This window comes from Amblyomma americanum, chromosome 5, assembly GCF_052857255.1.
Source record: "Amblyomma americanum isolate KBUSLIRL-KWMA chromosome 5, ASM5285725v1, whole genome shotgun sequence".
Taxonomy (NCBI): domain Eukaryota; kingdom Metazoa; phylum Arthropoda; class Arachnida; order Ixodida; family Ixodidae; genus Amblyomma; species Amblyomma americanum.
In genome coordinates this window covers 187,063,434-187,089,890 of record NC_135501.1, presented here as the reverse complement: position 1 = coordinate 187,089,890, position 26,457 = coordinate 187,063,434, and the positions used below count along the sequence as shown (strand labels likewise).

Sequence of the window (26,457 nt, the reverse complement as noted above, 5' to 3'; positions counted from 1 at the left end):
TGGACCGTGTACTTCTGTTCATTGCCAATACCTACCCGATTTGGTGTGGATTGTTACTGATAAGTTGGAGACACAAATCAGACATAAAAAGGCAGAAATTCTGCTATCATTACGGAAAAAAAAGAACAGGAATATGGAATATACACAGAAACAAGAACTGGTGCTAGGCACGATTTTTGCAGTGCTCATTAAATAACATCCTTCTTGCAAATGGTGCCAAAAATGTCGGGAGACTGTCTGTTCGTACAAGAAACATTTAATTTCAGAATATTGTTGGAAAGATAAACAACACAATGCATACGGTATGGCCTGAACTAGAGAGCTATATCTTGAAATGTTACATGGTATCGAATTTAAAGACAAACTCTAATTCGCACCAGCATTGTCTCCACTTTCTGTGCAGTTTCGAATGGCACATGCTATTTCTGTGCAGGAAGACAAGGAGGTGCTTCCAAGTATGCCAGGAGAACCCTCGGCTGAATTTGTGGAGCCAGGAAAGGTGCCCAGCCGTGAACCAACACCAGGAAAGGAGCCGTATCCTACAACTATTGACTTCACAGAGCCTGCTGAAGACAAAAAGCCTGAAGCTGAAAAGGAAGAGCCAGGCAAGAAAAAGAAGCATAAGCCTAAGAAGCCCTCTGACGTGCCAGGTGAGCCCAAAGAGGTGGATACATTCGTCATCACTGAAGTCACCCGTGTCTTCAAGGACGGCAAGGAGGTGCTTCCAGGAATGCCAGGAGAACCCTCGGCTGAATTTGTGGAGCCAGGAAAGGTGCCCAGCCGTGAACCAACACCAGGAAAGGAGCCGTATCCTACAACCATTGGCTTCACAGAGCCTGCTGAGGACAAAAAGCCTGAAGCTGAAAAGGAAGAGCCTGGCAAGAAAAAGAAGGGTAAGCCTAAGAAGCCCTCTGATGTGCCAGGTGAGCCCAAAGAGGTGGATACATTCGTCATCACTGAAGTCACCCGTGTCTTCAAGGACGGCAAGGAGGTGCTTCCAAGTATGCCAGGAGAACCCTCGGCTGAATTTGTGGAGCCAGGAAAGGTGCCCAGCCGTGAACCAACACCAGGAAAGGAGCCGTATCCTACAACTATTGACTTCACAGAGCCTGCTGAAGACAAAAAGCCTGAAGCTGAAAAGGAAGAGCCAGGCAAGAAAAAGAAGCATAAGCCTAAGAAGCCCTCTGACGTGCCAGGTGAGCCCAAAGAGGTGGATACATTCGTCATCACTGAAGTCACCCGTGTCTTCAAGGACGGCAAGGAGGTGCTTCCAGGAATGCCAGGAGAACCCTCGGCTGAATTTGTGGAGCCAGGAAAGGTGCCCAGCCGTGAACCAACACCAGGAAAGGAGCCGTATCCTACAACCATTGGCTTCACAGAGCCTGCTGAGGACAAAAAGCCTGAAGCTGAAAAGGAAGAGCCTGGCAAGAAAAAGAAGGGTAAGCCTAAGAAGCCCTCTGATGTGCCAGGTGAGCCCAAAGAGGTGGATACATTCGTCATCACTGAAGTCACCCGTGTCTTCAAGGACGGCAAGGAGGTGCTTCCAAGTATGCCAGGAGAACCCTCGGCTGAATTTGTGGAGCCAGGAAAGGTGCCCAGCCGTGAACCAACACCAGGAAAGGAGCCGTATCCTACAACTATTGACTTCACAGAGCCTGCTGAAGACAAAAAGCCTGAAGCTGAAAAGGAAGAGCCAGGCAAGAAAAAGAAGCATAAGCCTAAGAAGCCCTCTGACGTGCCAGGTGAGCCCAAAGAGGTGGATACATTCGTCATCACTGAAGTCACCCGTGTCTTCAAGGACGGCAAGGAGGTGCTTCCAAGTATGCCAGGAGAACCCTCGGCTGAATTTGTGGAGCCAGGAAAGGTGCCCAGCCGTGAACCAACACCAGGAAAGGAGCCGTATCCTACAACTATTGACTTCACAGAGCCTGCTGAAGACAAAAAGCCTGAAGCTGAAAAGGAAGAGCCAGGCAAGAAAAAGAAGCATAAGCCTAAGAAGCCCTCTGACGTGCCAGGTGAGCCCAAAGAGGTGGATACATTCGTCATCACTGAAGTCACCCGTGTCTTCAAGGACGGCAAGGAGGTGCTTCCAGGAATGCCAGGAGAACCCTCGGCTGAATTTGTGGAGCCAGGAAAGGTGCCCAGCCGTGAACCAACACCAGGAAAGGAGCCGTATCCTACAACCATTGGCTTCACAGAGCCTGCTGAGGACAAAAAGCCTGAAGCTGAAAAGGAAGAGCCTGGCAAGAAAAAGAAGGGTAAGCCTAAGAAGCCCTCTGATGTGCCAGGTGAGCCCAAAGAGGTGGATACATTCGTCATCACTGAAGTCACCCGTGTCTTCAAGGACGGCAAGGAGGTGCTTCCAAGTATGCCAGGAGAACCCTCGGCTGAATTTGTGGAGCCAGGAAAGGTGCCCAGCCGTGAACCAACACCAGGAAAGGAGCCGTATCCTACAACTATTGACTTCACAGAGCCTGCTGAAGACAAAAAGCCTGAAGCTGAAAAGGAAGAGCCAGGCAAGAAAAAGAAGCATAAGCCTAAGAAGCCCTCTGACGTGCCAGGTGAGCCCAAAGAGGTGGATACATTCGTCATCACTGAAGTCACCCGTGTCTTCAAGGACGGCAAGGAGGTGCTTCCAGGAATGCCAGGAGAACCCTCGGCTGAATTTGTGGAGCCAGGAAAGGTGCCCAGCCGTGAACCAACACCAGGAAAGGAGCCGTATCCTACAACCATTGGCTTCACAGAGCCTGCTGAGGACAAAAAGCCTGAAGCTGAAAAGGAAGAGCCTGGCAAGAAAAAGAAGGGTAAGCCTAAGAAGCCCTCTGATGTGCCAGGTGAGCCCAAAGAGGTGGATACATTCGTCATCACTGAAGTCACCCGTGTCTTCAAGGACGGCAAGGAGGTGCTTCCAAGTATGCCAGGAGAACCCTCGGCTGAATTTGTGGAGCCAGGAAAGGTGCCCAGCCGTGAACCAACACCAGGAAAGGAGCCGTATCCTACAACTATTGACTTCACAGAGCCTGCTGAAGACAAAAAGCCTGAAGCTGAAAAGGAAGAGCCAGGCAAGAAAAAGAAGCATAAGCCTAAGAAGCCCTCTGACGTGCCAGGTGAGCCCAAAGAGGTGGATACATTCGTCATCACTGAAGTCACCCGTGTCTTCAAGGACGGCAAGGAGGTGCTTCCAAGTATGCCAGGAGAACCCTCGGCTGAATTTGTGGAGCCAGGAAAGGTGCCCAGCCGTGAACCAACACCAGGAAAGGAGCCGTATCCTACAACCATTGGCTTCACAGAGCCTGCTGAGGACAAAAAGCCTGAAGCTGAAAAGGAAGAGCCTGGCAAGAAAAAGAAGGGTAAGCCTAAGAAGCCCTCTGATGTGCCAGGTGAGCCCAAAGAGGTGGATACATTCGTCATCACTGAAGTCACCCGTGTCTTCAAGGACGGCAAGGAGGTGCTTCCAAGTATGCCAGGAGAACCCTCGGCTGAATTTGTGGAGCCAGGAAAGGTGCCCAGCCGTGAACCAACACCAGGAAAGGAGCCCTATCCTACAACTATTGACTTCACAGAGCCTGCTGAAGACAAAAAGCCTGAAGCTGAAAAGGAAGAGCCAGGCAAGAAAAAGAAGCATAAGCCTAAGAAGCCCTCTGATGTGCCAGGTGAGCCCAAAGGGGTGGATACATTCGTCATCACTGAAGTCACCCGTGTCTTCAAGGACGGCAAGGAGGTGCTTCCAAGTATGCCAGGAGAACCCTCGGCTGAATTTGTGGAGCCAGGAAAGGTGCCCAGCCGTGAACCAACACCAGGAAAGGAGCCCTATCCTACAACTATTGACTTCACAGAGCCTGCTGAAGACAAAAAGCCTGAAGCTGAAAAGGAAGAGCCAGGCAAGAAAAAGAAGCATAAGCCTAAGAAGCCCTCTGATGTGCCAGGTGAGCCCAAAGGGGTGGATACATTCGTCATCACTGAAGTCACCCGTGTCTTCAAGGACGGCAAGGAGGTGCTTCCAAGTATGCCAGGAGAACCCTCGGCTGAATTTGTGAAGCTAGGAAAGGTGCCGAGCCGTGAACCAACACCAGGAAAGGAGCCCTATCCTACAACTATTGACTTCACAGAGCCTGCTGAAGACAAAAAGCCTGAAGCTGAAAAGGAAGAGCCAGGCAAGAAAAAGAAGCATAAGCCTAAGAAGCCCTCTGATGTGCCAGGTGAGCCCAAAGGGGTGGATACATTCGTCATCACTGAAGTCACCCGTGTCTTCAAGGACGGCAAGGAGGTGCTTCCAAGTATGCCAGGAGAACCTTCGGCTGAATTTGTGGAGCCAGGAAAGGTGCCCAGCCGTGAACCAACACCAGGAAAGGAGCCCTATCCTACAACTATTGACTTCACAGAGCCTGCTGAAGACAAAAAGCCTGAAGCTGAAAAGGAAGAGCCAGGCAAGAAAAAGAAGCATAAGCCTAAGAAGCCCTCTGATGTGCCAGGTGAGCCCAAACAGGTGGATACATTCGTCATCACTGAAGTCACCCGTGTCTTCAAGGACGGGAAGGAGGTGCTTCCAGGAATGCCAGGAGAACCCTCGGCTGAATTTGTGGAGCCAGGAAAGGTGCCCAGCCGTGAACCAACACCAGGAAAGGAGCCGTATCCTACAACTATTGACTTCACAGAGCCTGCTGAAGACAAAAAGCCTGAAGCTGAAAAGGAAGAGCCAGGCAAGAAAAAGAAGCATAAGCCTAAGAAGCCCTCTGATGTGCCAGGTGAGCCCAAAGACGTGGATACATTCGTCATTACTGAAGTCACCCGTGTCTTCAAGGACGGCAAGGAGGTGCTTCCAAGTATGCCAGGAGAACCCTCGGCTGAATTTGTGGAGCCAGGAAAGGTGCCCAGCCGTGAACCAACACCAGGAAAGGAGCCGTATCCTACAACTATTGACTTCACAGAGCCTGCTGAAGACAAAAAGCCTGAAGCTGAAAAGGAAGAGCCAGGCAAGAAAAAGAAGCATAAGCCTAAGAAGCCCGCTGACGTGCCAGGTGAGCCCAAAGAGGTGGATACATTCGTCATCACTGAAGTCACCCGTGTCTTCAAGGACGGCAAGGAGGTGCTTCCAGGAATGGCAGGAGAACCCTCGGCTGAATTTGTGGAGCCAGTAAAAGTGCCCAGCCGTGAACCAACACCAGGAAAGGAGCCGTATCCTACAACTATTGACTTCACAGAGCCTGCTGAAGACAAAAAGCCTGAAGCTGAAAAGGAAGAGCCAGGCAAGAAAAAGAAGCATAAGCCTAAGAAGCCCTCTGATGTGCCAGGTGCGCCCAAAGAGGTGGATACATTCGTCATCACTGAAGTCACCCGTGTCTTCAAGGACGGCAAGGAGGTGCTTCCAGGAATGGCAGGAGAACCCTCGGCTGAATTTGTGGAGCCAGTAAAAGTGCCCAGCCGTGAACCAACACCAGGAAAGGAGCCGTATCCTACAACTATTGACTTCACAGAGCCTGCTGAAGACAAAAAGCCTGAAGCTGAAAAGGAAGAGCCAGGCAAGAAAAAGAAGCATAAGCCTAAGAAGCCCTCTGATGTGCCAGGTGAGCCCAAAGAGGTGGATACATTCGTCATCACTGAAGTCACCCGTGTCTTCAAGGACGGCAAGGAGGTGCTTCCAAGTATGCCAGGAGAACCCTCGGCTGAATTTGTGGAGCCAGGAAAGGTGCCCAGCCGTGAACCAACACCAGGAAAGGAGCCGTATCCTACAACCATTGGCTTCACAGAGCCTGCTGAGGACAAAAAGCCTGAAGCTGAAAAGGAAGAGCCTGGAAAGAAAAAGAAGGGTAAGCCTAAGAAGCCCTCTGATGTGCCAGGAGAGCCCAAAGAGGTGGATACATTCGTCATCACTGAAGTCACCCGTGTCTTCAAGGACGGGAAGGAGGTGCTTCCAGGAATGCCAGGAGAACCCTCGGCTGAATTTGTGGAGCCAGGAAAAGTGCCCAGCCGTGAACCAACACCAGGAAAGGAGCCGTATCCTACAACTATTGGCTTCACAGAGCCTGCTGAGGACAAAAAGCCTGAAGCTGAAAAGGAAGAGCCTGGCAAGAAAAAGAAGGGTAAGCCTAAGAAGCCCTCTGATGTGCCAGGTGAGCCCAAAGAGGTGGATACATTCGTCATCACTGAAGTCACCCGTGTCTTCAAGGACGGCAAGGAGGTGCTTCCAGGTATGCCAGGAGAACCCTCGGCTGAATTTGTGGAGCCAGGAAAAGTGCCCAGCCGTGAACCAACACCAGGAAAGGAGCCCTATCCTACAACTATTGGCTTCACAGAGCCTGCTGAGGACAAAAAGCCTGAAGCTGAAAAGGAAGAGCCTGGCAAGAAAAAGAGGGGTAAGCCTAAGAAGCCCTCTGACGTGCCTGGTGAGCCCAAAGACGTGGATACATTCGTCATCACTGAAGTCACCCGTGTCTTCAAGGACGGGAAGGAGGTGCTTCCAGGAATGCCAGGAAAACCCTCGGCTGAATTTGTGGAGCCAGGAAAAGTGCCCAGCCGTGAACCAACACCAGGAAAGGAGCCGTATCCTACAACTATTGGCTTCACAGAGCCTGCTGAGGACAAAAAGCCTGAAGCTGAAAAGGAAGAGCCTGGCAAGAAAAAGAAGGGTAAGCCTAAGAAGCCCTCTGACGTGCCTGGTGAGCCCAAAGACGTGGATACATTCGTCATCACTGAAGTCACCCGTGTCTTCAAGGATGGGAAGGAGGTGCTTCCAGGAATGCCAGGAGAACCCTCGGCTGAATTTGTGGAGCCAGAAAAAGTGCCCAGCCGTGAACCAACGCCAGGAAAGGAGCCCTATCCTACAACTATTGGCTTCACAGAGCCTGCTGAGGACAAAAAGCCTGAAGCTGAAAAGGAAGAGCCTGGCAAGGAAAAGAAGTGTAAGCCTAAGAAGCCCTCTGACGTGCCTGGTGAGCCCAAAGACGTGGATACATTCGTCATCACTGAAGTCACCCGTGTCTTCAAGGACGGGAAGGAGGTGCTTCCAGGAATGCCAGGAGAACCCTCGGCTGAATTTGTGGAGCCAGGAAAAGTGCCCAGCCGTGAACCAACACCAGGAAAGGAGCCGTATCCTACAACTATTGGCTTCACAGAGCCTGCTGAGGACAAAAAGCCTGAAGCTCAAAAGGAAGAGCCTGGCAAGAAAAAGAAGGGTAAGCCTAAGAAGCCCTCTGACATGCCTGGTGAGCCCAAAGACGTGGATACATTCGTCATCACTGAAGTCACCCGTGTCTTCAAGGACGGGAAGGAGGTGCTTCCAGGTATGCCAGGAGAACCCTCGGCTGAATTTGTGGAGCCAGGAAAGGTGCCCAGCCGTGAACCAACACCAGGAAAGGAGCACTATCCTACAACTATTGGCTTCACAGAGCCTGCTGAGGACAAAAAGCCTGAAGCTGAAAAGGAAGAGCCTGGCAAGAAAAAGAAGGGTAAGCCTAAGAAGCCCTCTGACGTGCCTGGTGAGCCCAAAGACGTGGATACATTCGTCATCACTGAAGTCACCCGGGACTTCAAGGACGGCAAGGAGGTGCTTCCAGGTATGCCAGGAGAACCCTCGGCTGAATTTGTGGAGCCAGGAAAGGTGCCCAGCCGTGAACCAACACCAGGAAAGGAGCCCTATCCTACAACTATTGGCTTCACAGAGCCTGCTGAGGAGAAAAAGCCTGAAGCTGAAAAGGAAGAGCCTGGCAAGAAAAAGAAGGGTAAGCCTAAGAAGCACTCTGACGTGAGTGGTGAGCCCAAAGACGTGGATACATTCGTCATCACTGAAGTCACCCGTGTCTTCAAGGACGGCAAGGAGGTGCTTCCAAGTATGCCAGGAGAACCCTCGGCTGAATTTGTGGAGCCAGGAAAGGTGCCCAGCCGTGAACGAACACCAGGAAAGGAGCCCTATCCTGCAACTATTCGCTTCACAGAGCCTGCTGAGGAGAAAAAGCCTGAAGCTGAAAAGGAAGAGCCTGGCAAGAAAAAGAAGGGTAAGCCTAAGAAGCACTCTGACGTGAGTGGTGAGCCCAAAGACGTGGATACATTCGTCATCACTGAAGTCACCCGTGTCTTCAAGGACGGCAAGGAGGTGCTTCCAAGTATGCCAGGAGAACCCTCGGCTGAATTTGTGGAGCCAGGAAAGGTGCCCAGCCGTGAACCAACACCAGGAAAGGAGCCCTATCCTACAACTATTGGCTTCACAGAGCCTGCTCAAGACAAAAAGTCGGAGGATGAAAAGGAAGAACCTGGCAAGAAAAAGAAGCATAAGCCAAAGAAGCCCTCTGATGTGCCAGGTGAGCCCAAAGAGGTGGATACATTCGTCATCACTGAAGTCACCCGGGTCTTCAAGGACGGCAAGGAGGTGCTTCCAGGAATGCCAGGAGAACCCTCGGCTGAATTTGTGGAGCCAGGAAAGGTGCCCAGCCGTGAACCAACACCAGGAAAGGAGCCCTATCCTACAACTATTGGCTTCACAGAGCCTGCTGAGGAGAAAAAGCCTGAAGCTGAAAAGGAAGAGCCTGGCAAGAAAAAGAAGGGTAAGCCTAAGAAGCCCTCTGACGTGCCTGGTGAGCCCAAAGACGTGGATACATTCGTCATCACTGAAGTCACCCGTGTCTTCAAGGACGGCAAGGAGGTGCTTCCAAGTATGCCAGGAGAACCCTCGGCTGAATTTGTGGAGCCAGGAAAAGTGCCCAGCCGTGAACCAACACCAGGAAAGGAGCCCTATCCTACAACTATTGGCTTCACAGAGCCTGCTGAGGAGAAAAAGCCTGAAGCTGAAAAGGAAGAGCCAGGCAAGAAAAAGAAGGGTAAGCCTAAGAAGCCCTCTGACGTGCCTGGTGAGCCCAAAGACGTGGATACATTCGTCATCACTGAAGTCACCCGTGTCTTCAAGGACGGGAAGGAGGTGCTTCCAGGAATGCCAGGAGAACCGTCGGCTGAGTTTGTGCCTGTTTGTGAAAACAAGGATGCTCCTAAAGACCAGGAACATCCTAGGGAACGTAGCAAAGAGCCCTTAAGCACAACAGCATTCTCTGATGTGGATGCAGGAGAACCTTTGCCAGAGTGGCTTGCTGGTGCCAGGTGGCCCTCACAGGTGACCACCATTATTATAATAGTGTTCCGGAGGATCCTGATAATTGAGCGACTTGTGAAGGAAATGTCATCCCTCCAGGGTCCCGCAAGGGAACAAAAGTTGCAGGTACGTTTAGGTCTTTTAGTCATGGGCACGATTTTCTCCTCTTCGACTGTCTAGTTAAGACTTTTTTAATATAATCATTATCATTCATTAAGGGCATCGCCGCATTTGGATTTGTTATATCCTAGCACCTGGTATCTCAGCTGAGCAATCTAATTTGCAGAAATTACTGCATCCAGTCATGTAACACTGGTCAGATTTTGCAATACCGCTTGGTTGTTGGCTGGATGGTGCGTCTGCAGCTTTCACTTTGTGTAGTGACGAAACAAATAAGAATTGGCTCATGCATGAAGAGCTCATGCCATCATGAGTGTTATCTACTTGGCTTTTTCTGCAAGGGCAACACAAAACTTGTGCTCGCTGTTTCTCCGTATATTAAGATAATCACCATCAATTTGTATATCTCCTTTGCTGGCAAAGAAGAACACCAACGCTGGCAGGGGTTGGGCGTGCGTGCAGAACGAAACTTGCACGTGGTGTCCACCCTGGCATGAGCTCTTGTTTTGTAGCACCACATTGTAATAGCGTGCTGACATACTAAATGGTCAACATTTGCACTACACTGTTAAAATATTGGCTGGTTGTTGACTTTTGAGAGCTGTGCAGGTTAGATGGGCAGTAACGTTTCTGATAGAAGAAAGCGCATGGGCATTTTTCTTATTCCTTTTTTATGCATCAGAAAGAAGTGCTTTATGACTTGCTTTCTTCTGAATGTCCTAGCAAACTGAATTTTTTGCTTTTAAAATCAAATGCATCACCATTTATTAATTTTGCACTATTATTCTTCCATGTGCACAACCTGGAAGCTGATGTAAATACGGACAGTCAACTGTTGTCCTGAATGCTTTGTTGACTACTAGTGCGGTCAGATTTTTATATTCATATAATATCTTGTAACTATAGTGAAGTGGAAAGCTGTGTGTCTGCTTTCATATAATGGGGCTGTAGATTTAATTGATCCAAATTGTTTTTTTCGTACCTTGATATTTTGATATTTAGGTTTTCTTTGCCGGATAAACCAGAGCATGGGCTTTGTTTCTGTAAAATTCATGCTTTCGATTCATGCTGGACAGACAAATTTTGGTGATTTCTTGTTTTCAGGAAGCACAACAGCTGATCGATGAAGTGTCTCAGCAGTTGTATGACGACGACGTGCGCCAAAGCCTAGAGCTCTACCGTTCCGAGCATCCAGATATGTCGGGGCACTACGACGAACTGTCCGACCGGCTCCGAAACCTTTCCCACCAGCTTGACTCTGTACAGTCTTCAGAACCTGAAGTGGAATCCCCCAAACCTGGCATGGTACGTCCTTATCTGTTCTTCATTCTGCAGACAAAGTTCGTAAGAGCATGCCACGACAAGGCCTGCATGTTTTTACTACCCATTCTTTTGTTTTTTTGTGACATCCTGACATGCATCCTGCATTCTTCTGTGTTTTTCGGAGGCTTCCCTTCCCATCTGAGCTTTGTGAGGATGCACTGGGTATGCACCATGCCGTGCATAGTGCAGTGCGTGCACTATCACCAGGGAAGTATATACAATGTGCGCCGGAATGCTGCACCAATCACACCACACAGCTGTGCATCTGCCACTGTAGTTTCCTAAAAATGCACTCATACAGTACACTCGTAAACTCACCCTCCTTTCCATTCTTGAGAGAAAGAAATGACAGCCAATAATGGGATATTATTTCAGTAGTGCATATATGACGCAACAGCGCCTGCATTGTAATGACATGAAAGAATAGTGAAGATTTAGGAGGATGCGGTTTTGAACAAAACGTTTCTATTTCTTTATGTATTTACGTGAAATTGTTTAGCATATTAGAAATAATTTTATGACTTCTCTCATATAAGATTTCACTGTTATATGTACAGAAAATTATTTTCTAACATACATTATTTTACTCACTGAATGAACCCACTTTTTTTCCAGAAAAGCTGTCATCAATTTGGGGCAGGGTTTATTACGCGGGGAAAAAAAATTCTGACAGATTTTTTTGCAAGTCGAAATTTCATATCATATGTCCGCTTGACCGTCCATCCATCCATCCATTATCAACAAAAGCATGCTGTCAGAGACATACTTTTCGCCAGTGTATAGCATTGCTCATTTGAAGAGGTGTTTGCTGTATCAACGCACAGTCCAGCGATTTTGTGTTAGACGACGGTGCCGGCCAATCACGGCGACATAAAACGAACATGCTGAATGCTGGCCCTGAAGGTCTGGTGCACATTTTTGAAGCAAAAGCTTCACTGCATTAGGTAAAGTACGATCTCGCGACGTGTGGTGTCGCACCACTTGACCTTTGACTTCTCGATTTGTTGGTAGAGGTGCGGTAGAATAGGCCGCAGTGTTCATTGGGTAACCAACCTCTCGCAATGAACCATCAGTTTAACTGCCACCTGCTAGGGTGGCAGGGTGGGCACGCTGCCTATCCAGTGTGCGGAACGAACTTAACCTTTACAGATGCCAAACCACGTCTACTTGCCCGATACACCATAGCTTTTGCTTTCTAAATAGGTTCAGCAGTAGTTAGCAGTAGTTAGATAGTCTTGGCTCTCTGCCAATTTCACCTCGCGCACCATCCCTGCAGCACCTCTCATCAAAAAAGATAAACACGCTGCGATGTTATTGGTGCGCAGTATCTGGGCGCTCTGCCCAGGGCAGTGCTGCGGGTGGGCCGCATGAAACTGAACAATGCACTAAGAAAAGCTAATGCTTTAAAAAAAAATTCTCAGCGACAAAGGTGGGGAAAGTGGGTTCATTATGTGAGTGAGTTCAGCACGCAAGCAAATGCGGTATATTTTTCCTCTTAATTTTGTAAGAAGGCTGTGAAAAAGTTGCAGAGGGTTGCTGTAACATTCATTGTGTTTTTATTGTCGAGCTGCAGGTCAAGACATTTTGAGAACTTTTTCCGCAAACATAAATTTTGCTTTTGAATGTTTTGCGATGCAGTTCCCATTTACTTATCTAATGTGGGAAGAAAATTTCATACAAAAAATTCGAAATTCATAATTTAAAAAAAAAAAGTTTTGACTTTCACTGTCATCCTAGATTGAAGGGCAACAAAACAAATGAGACCAGAATAGATACAACAGTCTTAAAGAAATATGCTCCGCAGTGAATACCTGGGCAGAAAACCATAACGAAGAAAAACACCCATTGTTCTAGTGTTTCCCCTCACTGTACAGCCGCCCAAAAGCCCGAAACAAATTTTTACAGTACTTCCTAGTCGATTTCAGCAATGAAACTTTAGGACAGCATAAAAAACGAGGCATACAAGCAGATACAACCATTTTGTTATACCGTAATTTGGCATTTTTTAGATTTCAAAGCCGCCTCCACCCTTAAGAAACAGACCTCACAGTGGCTCTTCATGTTAAGCTGTGGATAACTACTACTAATTAGTACAGGTCTGAGGAATTCTATTTATTGCCAATACCTACTTGACTTAATGCCGGATGTTGCTGACGAGTTGTAGACATAAATGAGACATGAAAAAACAAAAACAATGATTACAGACAAAACAGATGGCAATGTACAAAAAAACAAGAACTGTTGCTGTCACAGTTAAGGTGACGATTTTTGCAGTGGTCACGATGTAACACACTTCTTGCAAATAAGCTCATTATTTCTGCGGACTATTTCTGCACTGCAGGCGCATTTCACTTTCAAGTATAGTCAGATAGATCCATAATTTGATGCACATAGCCAAAACACTAACACAAACTAGAAGCCCATATCTACCAAGCACTGTGTAATATACAACTAGGAGACATGTTGGAATTGGTATCGGCATTCTGCGCACTTTCTCTACAGTTTCGAATGGTGCATGCTGTTTTTTTGCAGGAAGACAAGGAACTGCTTTCAGAAATGCCAAGAGAACCCTCAGTTGAGTTTGTGCAGCCAGCAACAGTGCCAAGCCGTGAACCAACACCAGGAAAGGAGCCGTATCCTACAACTATTGGCTTCACAGAGCCTGCTCAAGACAAAAAGCCGGAGGATGAAAAGGAAGAACCTGGCAAGAAAAAGAAGCATAAGCCTAAGAAGCCCTCTGACGGGCCTGGTGAGCCCAAAGAGGTGGATACATTCGTCATCACTGAAGTCAGCCGGGTCTTCAAGGACGGCAAGGAGGTGCTTCCAGGAATGCCAGGAGAACCCTCGGCTGAATTTGTGGAGCCAGGAAAGGTGCCCAGCCGTGAACCAACACCAGGAAAGGAGCCCTATCCTACTATTTACTTCACAGAGCCTGCTCAAGACAAAAAGCCGGAGGATGAAAAGGAAGAACCTGGCAAGAAAAAGAAGCATAAGCCTAAGAAGCCCTCTGATGTGCCAGGTGAGCCCAAAGAGGTGGATACATTCGTCATCACTGAAGTCACCCGGGTCTTCAAGGACGGCAAGGAGGTGCTTCCAGGAATGCCAGGAGAACCGTCGGCTGAATTTGTGGAGCCAGGAAAGGTGCCAAGCCGTGAACCAACACCCGGAAAGGAGCCGTATCCTACAACTATTGGCTTAACAGAGCCTGCTGAAGACAAAAAGCCCGAAGATGAAAAGGAAGAACCTGGCAAGAAAAAGAAGCATAAGCCTAAGAAGCCCTCTGATGTGCCAGGTGAGCCCAAAGAGGTGGATACATTCGTCATCACTGAAGTCACCCGGGTCTTCAAGGACGGCAAGGAGGTGCTTCCAGGAATGCCAGGAGAACCCTCGGCTGAATTTGTGGAGCCAGGAAAGGTGCCAAGCCGTGAACCAACACCAGGAAAGGAGCCGTATCCTACAACTATTGGCTTCACAGAGCCTGCTCAAGACAAAAAGCCCGAAGATGAAAAGGAAGAACCTGGCAAGAAAAAGAAGCATAAGCCTAAGAAGCCCTCTGATGTGCCAGGTGAGCCCAAAGAGGTGGATACATTCGTCATCACTGAAGTCACCCGGGTCTTCAAGGAGGTGCTTCCAGGAATGCCAGGAGAACCGTCGGCTGAATTTGTGGAGCCAGGAAAGGTGCCCAGCCGTGAACCAACACCAGGAAAGGAGCCCTATCCTACAACTATTGGCTTCACAGAGCCTGCTCAAGACAAAAAGCCCGAAGATGAAAAGGAAGAACCTGGCAAGAAAAAGAAGCATAAGCCTAAGAAGCCCTCTGATGTGCCAGGTGAGCCCAAAGAGGTGGATACATTCGCCATCACTGAAGTCACCCGGGTCTTCAAGGACGGCAAGGAGGTGCTTCCAGGAATGCCAGGAGAACCCTCGGCTGAATTTGTGGAGCCAGGAAAGGTGCCAAGCCGTGAACCAACACCAGGAAAGGAGCCCTATCCTACAACTATTGGCTTCACAGAGCCTGCTCAAGACAAAAAGCCCGAAGATGAAAAGGAAGAACCTGGCAAGAAAAAGAAGCATAAGCCTAAGAAGCCCTCTGACGGGCCTGGTGAGCCCAAAGAGGTGGATACATTCGTCATCACTGAAGTCACCCGGGTCTTCAAGGACGGCAAGGAGGTGCTTCCAGGAATGCCAGGAGAACCCTCGGCTGGATTTGTGGAGCCAGGAAAGGTGCCCAGCCGTGAACCAACACCAGGAAAGGAGATCTATCCTACAACTATTGGCTTCACAGAGCCTGCTCAAGACAAAAAGCCGGAGGATGAAAAGGAAGAACCTGGCAAGAAAAAGAAGCATAAGCCTAGGAAGCCCTCTGACGGGCCAGGTGAGCCCAAAGAGGTGGATACATTCGTCATCACTGAAGTCACCCGGGTATTCAAGGACGGCAAGGAGGTGCTTCCAGGAATGCCAGGAGAACCCTCGGCTGAATTTGTGGAGCCAGGAAAGGTGCCCAGCCGTGAACCAACACCAGGAAAGGAGCCCTATCCTACAACTATTGGCTTCACAGAGCCTGCTCAAGACAAAAAGCCGGAGGATGAAAAGGAAGAACCGGGCAAGAAAAAGAAGCATAAGCCTAAGAAGCCCTCTGATGTGCCAAGTGAGCCCAAAGAGGTGGATACATTCGTCATCACTGAAGTCACCCGGGTCTTCAAGGACGGCAAGGAGGTGCTTCCAGGAATGCCAGGAGAACCCTCGGCTGAATTTGTGGAGCCAGGAAAGGTGCCCAGCCGTGAACCAACACCAGGAAAGGAGCCCTATCCTACAACTATTGGCTTCACAGAGCCTGCTCAAGTCAAAAAGCCGGAGGATGAAAAGGAAGAACCTGGCAAGGCAAAGAAGCATAAGCCTAAGAAGCCCTCTGATGGGCCAGGTGAGCCCAAAGAGGTGGATACATTCGTCATCACTGAAGTCACCCGGGTCTTCAAGGAGGTGCTTCCAGGAATGCCAGGAGAACCCTCGGCTGAATTTGTGGAGCCAGGAAAGGTGCCCAGCCGTGAACCAACACCAGGAAAGGAGCCCTATCCTACAACTATTTACTTCACAGAGCCTGCTCAAGACAAAAAGCCGGAGGATGAAAAGGAAGAACCTGGCAAGAAAAAGAAGCATAAGCCTAAGAAGCCCTCTGATGTGCCAGGTGAGCCCAAAGAGGTGGATACATTCGTCATCACTGAAGTCACCCGGGTCTTCAAGGACGGCAAGGAGGTGCTTCCAGGAATGCCAGGAGAACCCTCGGCTGAATTTGTGGAGCCAGGAAAGGTGCCCAGCCGTGAACCAACACCAGGAAAGGAGCCCTATCCTACAACTATTGGCTTCACAGAGCCTGCTCAAGACAAAAAGCCGGAGGATGAAAAGGAAGAACCTGGCAAGAAAAAGAAGCATAAACCTAAGAAGCCCTCTGACGTGCCTGGTGAGCCCAAAGACGTGGATACATTCGTCATCACTGAAGTCAGCCGGGTCTTCAAGGACGGCAAGGAGGTGCTTCCAGGAATGCCAGGAGAACCCTCGGCTGAATTTGTGGAGCCAGGAAAGGTGCCCAGCCGTGAACCAACACCAGGAAAGGAGCCCTATCCTACTATTTACTTCACAGAGCCTGCTCAAGACAAAAAGCCGGAGGATGAAAAGGAAGAACCTGGCAAGAAAAAGAAGCATAAGCCTAAGAAGCCCTCTGATGTGCCAGGTGAGCCCAAAGAGGTGGATACATTCGTCATCACTGAAGTCACCCGGGTCTTCAAGGACGGCAAGGAGGTGCTTCCAGGAATGCCAGGAGAACCGTCGGCTGAATTTGTGGAGCCAGGAAAGGTGCCAAGCCGTGAACCAACACCCGGAAAGGAGCCGTATCCTACAACTATTGGCTTAACAGAGCCTGCTGAAGACAAAAAGCCCGAAGATGAAAAGGAAGAACCTGGCAAGAAAAAGAAGCATAAGCCTAAGAAGCCCTCTGATGTGCCAGGTGAGCCCAAAGAGGTGGATACATTCGTCATCACTGAAGTCACCCGGGTCTTCAAGGACGGCAAGGAGGTGCTTCCAGGAATGCCAGGAGAACCCTCGGCTGAATTTGTGGAGCCAGGAAAGGTGCCAAGCCGTGAACCAACACCAGGAAAGGAGCCGTATCCTACAACTATTGGCTTCACAGAGCCTGCTCAAGACAAAAAGCCCGAAGATGAAAAGGAAGAACCTGGCAAGAAAAAGAAGCATAAGCCTAAGAAGCCCTCTGATGTGCCAGGTGAGCCCAAAGAGGTGGATACATTCGTCATCACTGAAGTCACCCGGGTCTTCAAGGACGGCAAGGGGGTGCTTCCAGGAATGCCAGGAGAACCGTCGGCTGAATTTGTGGAGCCAGGAAAGGTGCCCAGCCGTGAACCAACACCAGGAAAGGAGCCCTATCCTACAACTATTGGCTTCACAGAGCCTGCTCAAGACAAAAAGCCCGAAGATGAAAAGGAAGAACCTGGCAAGAAAAAGAAGCATAAGCCTAAGAAGCCCTCTGATGTGCCAGGTGAGCCCAAAGAGGTGGATACATTCGCCATCACTGAAGTCACCCGGGTCTTCAAGGACGGCAAGGAGGTGCTTCCAGGAATGCCAGGAGAACCCTCGGCTGAATTTGTGGAGCCAGGAAAGGTGCCAAGCCGTGAACCAACACCAGGAAAGGAGCCCTATCCTACAACTATTGGCTTCACAGAGCCTGCTCAAGACAAAAAGCCCGAAGATGAAAAGGAAGAACCTGGCAAGAAAAAGAAGCATAAGCCTAAAAAGCCCTCTGATGTGCCAGGTGAGCCCAAAGACGTGGATACATTCGTCATCACTGAAGTCACCCGGGTCTTCAAGGACGGCAAGGAGGAGCTTCCAGGAATGCCAGGAGAACCCTCGGCTGAATTTGTGGAGCCAGGAAAGGTGCCAAGCCGTGAACCAACACCCGGAAAGGAGCCGTATCCTACAACTATTGGCTTCACAGAGCCTGCTCAAGACAAAAAGCCCGAAGATGAAAAGGAAGAACCTGACAAGAAAAAGAAACATAAGCCTAAGAAGCCCTCTGATGTGCCAGGTGAGCCCAAAGAGGTGGATACATTCGCCATCACTGAATTCACCCGGGTCTTCAAGGACGGCAAGGAGGTGCTTCCAGGAATGCCAGGAGAACCGTCGGCTGAATTTGTGGAGCCAGGAAAGGTGCCCAGCCGTGAACCAACACCAGGAAAGGAGCCCTATCCTACAACTATTGGCTTCACAGAGCCTGCTCAAGACAAAAAGCCCGAAGATGAAAAGGAAGAACCTGGCAAGAAAAAGAAGCATAAGCCTAAGAAGCCCTCTGATGTGCCAGGTGAGCCCAAAGAGGTGGATACATTCGCCATCACTGAAGTCACCCGGGTCTTCAAGGACGGCAAGGAGGTGCTTCCAGGAATGCCAGGAGAACCCTCGGCTGAATTTGTGGAGCCAGGAAAGGTGCCCAGCCGTGAACCAACACCAGGAAAGGAGCCCTATCCTACAACTATTTACTTCACAGAGCCTGCTCAAGACAAAAAGCCGGAGGATGAAAAGGAAGAACCTGGCAAGAAAAAGAAGCATAAGCCTAAGAAGCCCTCTGATGTGCCAGGTGAGCCCAAAGAGGTGGATACATTCGTCATCACTGAAGTCACCCGGGTCTTCAAGGACGGCAAGGAGGTGTTTCCAGGAATGCCAGGAGAACCGTCGGCTGAATTTGTGGAGCCAGGAAAGGTGCCAAGCCGTGAACCAACACCCGGAAAGGAGCCGTATCCTACAACTATTGGCTTAACAGAGCCTGCTGAAGACAAAAAGCCCGAAGATGAAAAGGAAGAACCTGGCAAGAAAAAGAAGCATAAGCCTAAGAAGCCCTCTGATGTGCCAGGTGAGCCCAAAGAGGTGGATACATTCGTCATCACTGAAGTCACCCGGGTCTTCAAGGACGGCAAGGAGGTGCTTCCAGGAATGCCAGGAGAACCCTCGGCTGAATTTGTGGAGCCAGGAAAGGTGCCAAGCCGTGAACCAACACCAGGAAAGGAGCCCTATCCTACAACTATTGGCTTCACAGAGCCTGCTCAAGACAAAAAGCCCGAAGATGAAAAGGAAGAACCTGGCAAGAAAAAGAAGCATAAGCCTAAGAAGCCCTCTGATGTGCCAGGTGAGCCCAAAGACGTGGATACATTCGTCATCACTGAAGTCACCCGGGTCTTCAAGGACGGCAAGGAGGAGCTTCCAGGAATGCCAGGAGAACCCTCGGCTGAATTTGTGGAGCCAGGAAAGGTGCCAAGCCGTGAACCAACACCCGGAAAGGAGCCGTATCCTACAACTATTGGCTTCAAAGAGCCTGCTCAAGACAAAAAGCCCGAAGATGAAAAGGAAGAACCTGGCAAGAAAAAGAAGCATAAGCCTAAGAAGCCCTCTGATGTGCCAGGTGAGCCCAAAGAGGTGGATACATTCGTCATCACTGAAGTCACCCGGGTCTTCAAGGACGGCAAGGAGGTGCTTCCAGGAATGCCAGGAGAACCGTCGGCTGAATTTGTGGAGCCAGGAAAGGTGCCCAGCCGTGAACCAACACCAGGAAAGGAGCCCTATCCTACAACTATTGGCTTCACAGAGCCTGCTCAAGACAAAAAGCCGGAGGATGAAAAGGAAGAACCTGGCAAGAAAAAGAAGCATAAGCCTAAGACGCCCTCTGACGTGCCTGGTGAGCCCAAAGACGTGGATACATTCGTCATCACTGAAGTCACCCGGGTCTTCAAGGACGGGAAGGAGGTGCTTCCAGGAATGCCAGGAGAACCCTCGGCTGAATTTGTGGAGCCAGGAAAGGTGCCCAGCCGTGAACCAACACCAGGAAAGGAGCCCTATCCTACAACTATTGGTTTCACAGAGCCTGCTCAAGACAAAAAGCCGGAGGATGAAAAGGAAGAACCTGGCAAGAAAAAGAAGCATAAGCCTAAGACGCCCTCTGACGTGCCTGGTGAGCCCAAAGACGTGGATACATTCGTCATCACTGAAGTCACCCGGGTCTTCAAGGACGGCAAGGAGGTGCTTCCAGGAATGCCAGGCGAACCCTCGGCTGAATTTGTGGAACCAGGAAAGGTGCCTAGCTGTGAACCAACACCAGGAAAGGAGCCCTATCCTACAACTATTGGCTTCACAGAGCCTGCTCAAGACAAAAAGCCGGAGGATGAAAAGGAAGAACCTGGCAAGAAAAAGAAGCATAAACCTAAGAAGCCCTCTGACGTGCCTGGTGAGCCCAAAGACGTGGATACATTCGTCATCACTGAAGTCAGCCGGGTCTTCAAGGACGGCAAGGAGGTGCTTCCAGGAATGCCTGGTGAACCCTCGGCTGAATTTGTGGAGCCAGGAAAGGTGCCCAGCCGTGAACCAACACCAGGAAAGGAGCCCTATCCTACAACTATTGGCTTCACAGAGCCTGCTCAAGACAAAAAGCCGGAGGATGAAAAGGAAGAACCTGGCAAGAAAAAGAAGCATAAACCTAAGAAGCCCTCTGACGTGCCTGGTGAGCCCAAAGACGTGGATACATTCGTCATCACTGAAGTCAGCCGGGTCTTCAAGGACGGCAAGGAGGTGCTTCCAGGAATGCCTGGTGAACCCTCGGCTGAATTTGTGGAGCCAGGAAAGGTGCCCAGCCGTGAACCAACACCAGGAAAGGAGCCCTATCCTACAACTATTGGCTTCACAGAGCCTGCTCAAGACAAAAAGCCGGAGGATGAAAAGGAAGAACCTGGCAAGAAAAAGAAGCATAAACCTAAGAAGCCCTCTGACGTGCCTGGTGAGCCCAAAGACGTGGATACATTCGTCATCACTGAAGTCAGCCGGGTCTTCAAGGACGGCAAGGAGGTGCTTCCAGGAATGCCTGGTGAACCCTCGGCTGAATTTGTGGAACCAGGAAAGGTGCCTAGCTGTGAACCAACACCAGGAAAGGAGCCCTATCCTACAACTATTGGCTTCACAGATACTGCTCAAGACAAAAAGCCGGAGGATGAAAAGGAAGAACCTGGCAAGAAAAAGAAGCATAAGCCTAAGAAGCCCTCTGACGTGCCTGGTGAGCTCAAAGAGGTGAATACATTCGTCATCACTGAAGTCACCCGGGTCTTCAAGGATGGCAAAGAGGTGCTTCCAGGAATGCCAGGAGAACCCTCGGCTGAATTTGTGGAGCCAGGAAAGGTGCCCAGCCGTGAACCAACACCAGGAAAGGAGCCCTATCCTACAACTATTGGCTTCACAGAGCCTGCTCAAGACAAAAAGCCGGAGGATGAAAAGGAAGAACCTGGCAAGAAAAAGAAGCATAAGCCTAAGAAGCCCTCTGACGTGCCTGGTGAGCCGAAAGAGGTGGATACATTCGTCATCACTGAAGTCACCCGGGTCTTCAAGGACGGCAAGGAGTTGCTTCCAGGAATGCCAGGAGAGCCCTCGGCTGAGTTTGTGCCTGTTAGTCAAAACAAGGATGCTCCTAAAGACCAAGAACATCCTAGGTATCATAGCAAGGAGCCTTTAAGCACAACCACATATATGTCACCCGATGATGTGGAAGTAAGTGCAGTGAAACCGACAGCATTGTCTGATATGGATGCTGAAGAGCCTTTGCCAGAATGGCTTGTTGGTGCCAGATGGCCCTCGCGTGTGACCACTGTTATTATTATAGTTTTCCGGCGGATCCTGATAATAGAGCGACTTTTGAAGGAATCGACATTCCTCCAGGGTGCTGCAAGGCAACAAAAGTTGCAGGTAAGCTGGGGTGCTTTGTCAAATACAGTATCTTCTCTACTTCATCTGTCTATTTAATACTTGAGCAATATAGTTATAGTCATTGGTCAAAATTTTTGTCACATTTGGATTTGTTGTATCCTTGTGCCTGGTATCATAGTTCATCAGTCTAATTTGCACAGATTACCGTATCTAATCATGTAAAACTGGTCAATTTTTGAAGTATTGCATGATTGTCAGCTGTATGATGTGTCTGCCCATTTCACTTTGTGGTGTGATGTAATGAACAAGAATCGGCTCATGTATGAGGAGCTTATGCCATGACGAGTGTCATCTGCTTGGCTTTTGCTGCCAGGGCAACGCATAAGTGGCATTTGCTGTTCCTTCATATATTGACATAACCACCACCTTGTTTGTGTCGTCTGCTGGCAACGAACAGTACCGACATTGGCAGGGATTGTGCATGAATGCACAAAGAAACTTCCATATGGTGCCCACCCTGGTCTGAGCTCTGGATTTGCTAATAGTAATAGTAATGTAATAGTATGCTGGGGTCGAATCCACGAAACAGTTTGCTTTGGAACCAGTTCGCTTTGCCACTACATTATTTTGACGTGGCCATTTTTTTCTTACGTGATTATTTTGACCAGGGAGAAACCGCAGCCAATCGGCGATCACGCTAGCTTTTTTTGTTTTTGCAAAAGGGCGCCACTCATTTGGCAGACATGCAATGCAGAAGAAACGGTGCTTGTAAACAGAAGCGGGACGAAGACACGCGTGGACGGAATATTACTGTGGATATCACAGAATATTGACATTGCACCTAATGAAAAAGAAAACAGACAAGCAGGAGACAGTACCCATACCCAAAGTAGCGCGCCATTATAGCTCACGTAGCATCCACAAATTGCACTTAGCTGTCCACTGCGGATGACTGGCTGCCTCCTTTGCTACCCAGCCACCGCAGTGGCACATTGGTTATGGTGCTCGGCTGCTGACATGAAAGACGCGGGTTCGACTTCAGCCGCGGTGGTTGCGTTTCAATGAAGGTGAAATGATAGACACCTGTATATTAATTAATGCCAGTGCACGTTAAAGAAGCCCAGGTGGCCAAAATTATCCGGCGCCCTCCACTACAATGTCCCTCATAGCCTGAGTAGCTTTGGGTTGTTAAACTTCACAAAACAAACCAAGCATTCATTACTACTTTTTCTGATCGTATATTCCTCTATCAGCTCGCGAGTAACACTTATCCTCATGGTAATAAAAAATGCTATTTGTAGCTACAAGCGTGGGGCATCCCTTTATTTACGCACTCCTGAGACAAATGTTAACACAACTGATGCAGGTAAAGTTTAGTGCAAGAAAACTGGAGCTCGTTTATAACTACGCAAACGTAGGGTACCTACCATGTCTCATGTTTAACTTGGCAAAGAAATGGGGTATGCCTGAGAGAAAAGCAGCAGCGTTACATGATAAGTAGAATGATGTGGACTCTTCTGCTATCACCATAGCGAAACAGCAAAAGTTCTTGAAGAAAACCTATAATGCACACCACGATGAACCATTTGTGTTGATATAAAGCCCAATGACAGCGCTCTCTGATCCGTTCTTCACTTAGAAAGTGCACGTGGTGACATTCGGAGAGGCACAGGCAGATTCTCAACAGCACCTTCTCCATCATTTTCTGCACGAAACGCAGGTATAAGCCGGTCGTCAGCACACTCAGGCCGAGCTATGCCAAATGTCTTCCTGCTAACGTCCACTCGGTATACTAGGGTCGCAAAAAACCGAAACGCGCCAATGATATCGCCACTGTATTTCTTTCTCATCATTGCGGCCGTTATTGGTCGTCTAGTTTGGCAGACCGCCGGAATACTAATTCTTTAGAAAGCATGAAATTCCGCCTAAAAGCATCATCAGGCATGTCGAAGGAATCCTCATGTAGGTATGTTCGGCCGCCGATAACGATCACTCAACAGCGCGCACATCAAGGAGGCAAACAGAGGAACGACATTTACAATAAAGCGAACACCGGCGTCTCGTTTCCACGGACGGACGGCGCACCGGTTCGCTTTCACTTTATTGACATCTCGTGTTACGTGTACAAAAACCGTGGTGCCGTCTCCGCGAGATGTTGTCACGCCGGCGGCGCGGCGGCCAGCGGGGAAGCAAACCGTTTCGTGGATTCGGCCCCTGATATGCCCAACTGGTTATAGTTTGCACAATGCTGTTAAAATATTGCCTGGTTGTTCTCGATTTTTAAGAGAGGTGCAGGTTAAATGGGTAGTAAAGCTCGTGATTGGAGAAAGCACATGCTTTCAAACATAGAATGGATTTTTCCCTTGTGTCTGAAAGAAGTGCTTTAAGGCTGGCTTGCTGCCAAACGTTGTTGCAAACTGTATTTCTTGCTTTTAAAATCAGACTCATCACCATTTATGAATCTCTACACCATTATTATTCCATTTGCACTGCCTGGAAGCTGATGTAAATATGTTCAGTCAGCTAAGAATGGTTTTTTGACTACTAATGTGATAGGGTTCCAGATTTTGGTATTGATATTTCAGTTCGTAAATATTGTGAAATGGAAAGATGGGTATCTTTGCTGTTTTATAGTGAGACTGTAGTTTTAAGGGATCAAAATTGTTTTTGTGGCACCTTGAGATCTTTAAAGTTAAACCTGGATATAACGAAAGTGAAAAAAAAATGGTTTTTGAGGAAAGGAAATGGCACAGTAACTGTCTCACATATTGGCGGACATCTGAACTGGTGCTGTAAGGGAAGGGATAAAAGAGGGAGTAAAAGAAAGGAAGAAAGAGGTGCTGTAGTGGAGGGCTCTGGAATAATTTCGAGACCACCTGGGGATCACACATCGCACTGCACATGGGCACATGCTGGGCGCCTTTTGGGTTTTGCCTCCTTCAAAATGCGGCTGCCATTCCGGGTTCGAACCCTGGAATTCCAGCTCAGTATCTGGGCGCCCTAACCACTGAGAAAAAGTCAAGGGTTCTTTGTTGCATCCAGGTTTTTGTTAATGCAGTTTTCATGACTCGAATGAACAATGCAGTATGGAAACCAAGATAAATAAATGTAGGTGAAATCGTCTTGAAATTATTTACAGAAAGCCCCTTTACTCGAAGTCATAAACACAGAGAAACATTTCGCGATCGCACTTATAGCGCTACTGCGGCAGCAGCCGCCGCTACGAGTGGTGTGGGGAGAGTGAAGAAGGCGAGCTACTGTGTTCCCGCATGTTCCTTCTCTCAGTCTGCTCGCCTCTGTTGCCCCACGAAACGGACTCTTCGCCTTGTGTTACCGGCGTCTCCGCTATCCCCGCTTCTGACATGCGAGAGCTATCTGCGCTGGAATCACGCGAGCAACCACGTGGCGGTGATGGGCGCGCAGTGCTTGTAAAAAGCATTAAGGAGTCCGTGATGTGGAAAAGCTGGCATCATCGTCGCCGTCGTTGCCACAGTAGCGACAGTCTATGGCTGCTGTGGCTGACCTTGGACTGCCGTGACTCCGTCGCGTCTTTCGTGGTGAAAAATCCCAAGCGCACCAGCGCGGAGGCCTTGTACAGCTGCTCCATCAATACGCGAAACTGGCACCCCCCACCCAAACTCCCCGCGCATGGCTGCTAATAACGGCTGACGGAAAACAGCGGCAGTGGCCCGATAACGCTGCCGTGTTTTACTCTTAATTAAAGCCGGCCCTTAAGCATACTGCAAGCTTTTGCTATGCCCCATTATTTTTTCTGGCTTTTAGCATAAACTGTTCTATTGTCACGAGGAATGGTGTTCCAAAAGCGAAAGCAGTGGAGAAGCGCCGACAGTGCAGCAGAGCACGATGCTGTGTCAACTGCAGTCGAGTTCCACTTGTGTTGGTTTGTGCTTTACAGGCATGAAACTTTACTTTCCGTATTTCTTAACTCAGCACAAGCTAACATATAGCTGGCATAGCAAGTTCTTATGTCAAGGTCAACCGCTTCGTTACCTTCATTAGATGGAGGTCTCAAAGACACGCGCTTCAATGGGGGCGACGTTGGGAAATTGAGAAACTTCGTAATATCAAGGAATTGACTCTATAGTGGTTTGTTGCATGCAAGTTTAACTGTACTTACGTTTTCTTTGCCGTTTAGTCCAGGCCACGGGCCTTGTTTCTGTAAAAGCTTTCCTTAATGCTTTCGATTGATGCCTGACAGGGGAATGTTGTTGATTTCTTGTTTTCAGGAAGCACAGCAGCTCATTGATGAAATGTCTCGACAGTTGTATGATGACGACGTGTGCCAAATCCTAGAGCTCTACCATTCGGAGTATCCAGACATGGCAGGGTACTACGGCGAACTATCCGACCGGCTCCAAAATATTTCCCGCCACCTTGATTCTGTACAGTCATCAGCACCTCAAGGGAAACCTGGCATGGTATGACCCTAACTGGCCTTCATTCTGGAGACAAAGTTTGTAAGAGCATGTCACGACAAGTTCATGTTTTTACTGCCCTCTCCTTTGTCTTTTTGCAACATCAGAGGGCTCATGATGTGCCCTGAATTTTTCTTTGTTTATGTGGCTTTCTCTCCCTTCTCGGCCTAACTGTTAGCATGCACAGGGTATTCACCATAGCAAATTTAGTGCAGTGTGTGTACTCTCACCAGGGAAGGGAATGCAATGTGTGCCCCAATGCTTCGCCAATGACATAGCTCAGCCCTGTGTTTGTCACTGTCACTGTAGCTTCCTGAGGACATGCATTTACATTGCACTCCTAAACCCATCCTCCTTTCCTCTCTTGAGGTAAACAAATGCCAGACAGTAATGGGATATTATTTCAATAGTGTGTTTGTAATGCAGCAGGGCCTCCATTGTAATGACATGAAGGAATAATGATAATTTAAGGGGGTATGCAGCCTTCAGCAAAATGTTTTCATTTCTTAATTTATTTATTTCTGATTTATTTCTTGATGTATGGAAGCGTGTTCAAATGTGTGCCCCAATACTGTGCCAGTAATGCAGCTCTGCGTCTCACTGTAGCTTCCTAAGGACGTGCATTTACTGTGCGCTTGTACACCTGTCCTCCATTCCTCTCCTCAGGACAAGAAATGGCAACCACTAATAAATATTGTATCAATAGTGCGTATTGCATTGTAATGACATGAAATAATAGTCAGGATTTAAGGAACAGAGTTC

At 48.8% G+C, this 26,457-nt stretch overlaps 1 protein-coding gene across 1 annotated transcript in view; it reads left to right on the top strand.

Moving 5' to 3' along the window:
* Positions 1-26,457, top strand: part of LOC144134475 (uncharacterized) — a 377,143-nt gene that overhangs the window by 287,068 nt on the left and 63,618 nt on the right. The window contains exons 130-133 of the mRNA XM_077667385.1: positions 434-9,202; positions 10,301-10,501; positions 13,052-21,298; positions 25,507-25,698. Of these exons, the coding sequence (XP_077523511.1) occupies positions 434-9,202; positions 10,301-10,501; positions 13,052-21,298; positions 25,507-25,698 (17,409 nt within the window). The remainder of the gene's footprint in view (positions 1-433; positions 9,203-10,300; positions 10,502-13,051; positions 21,299-25,506; positions 25,699-26,457) is intronic.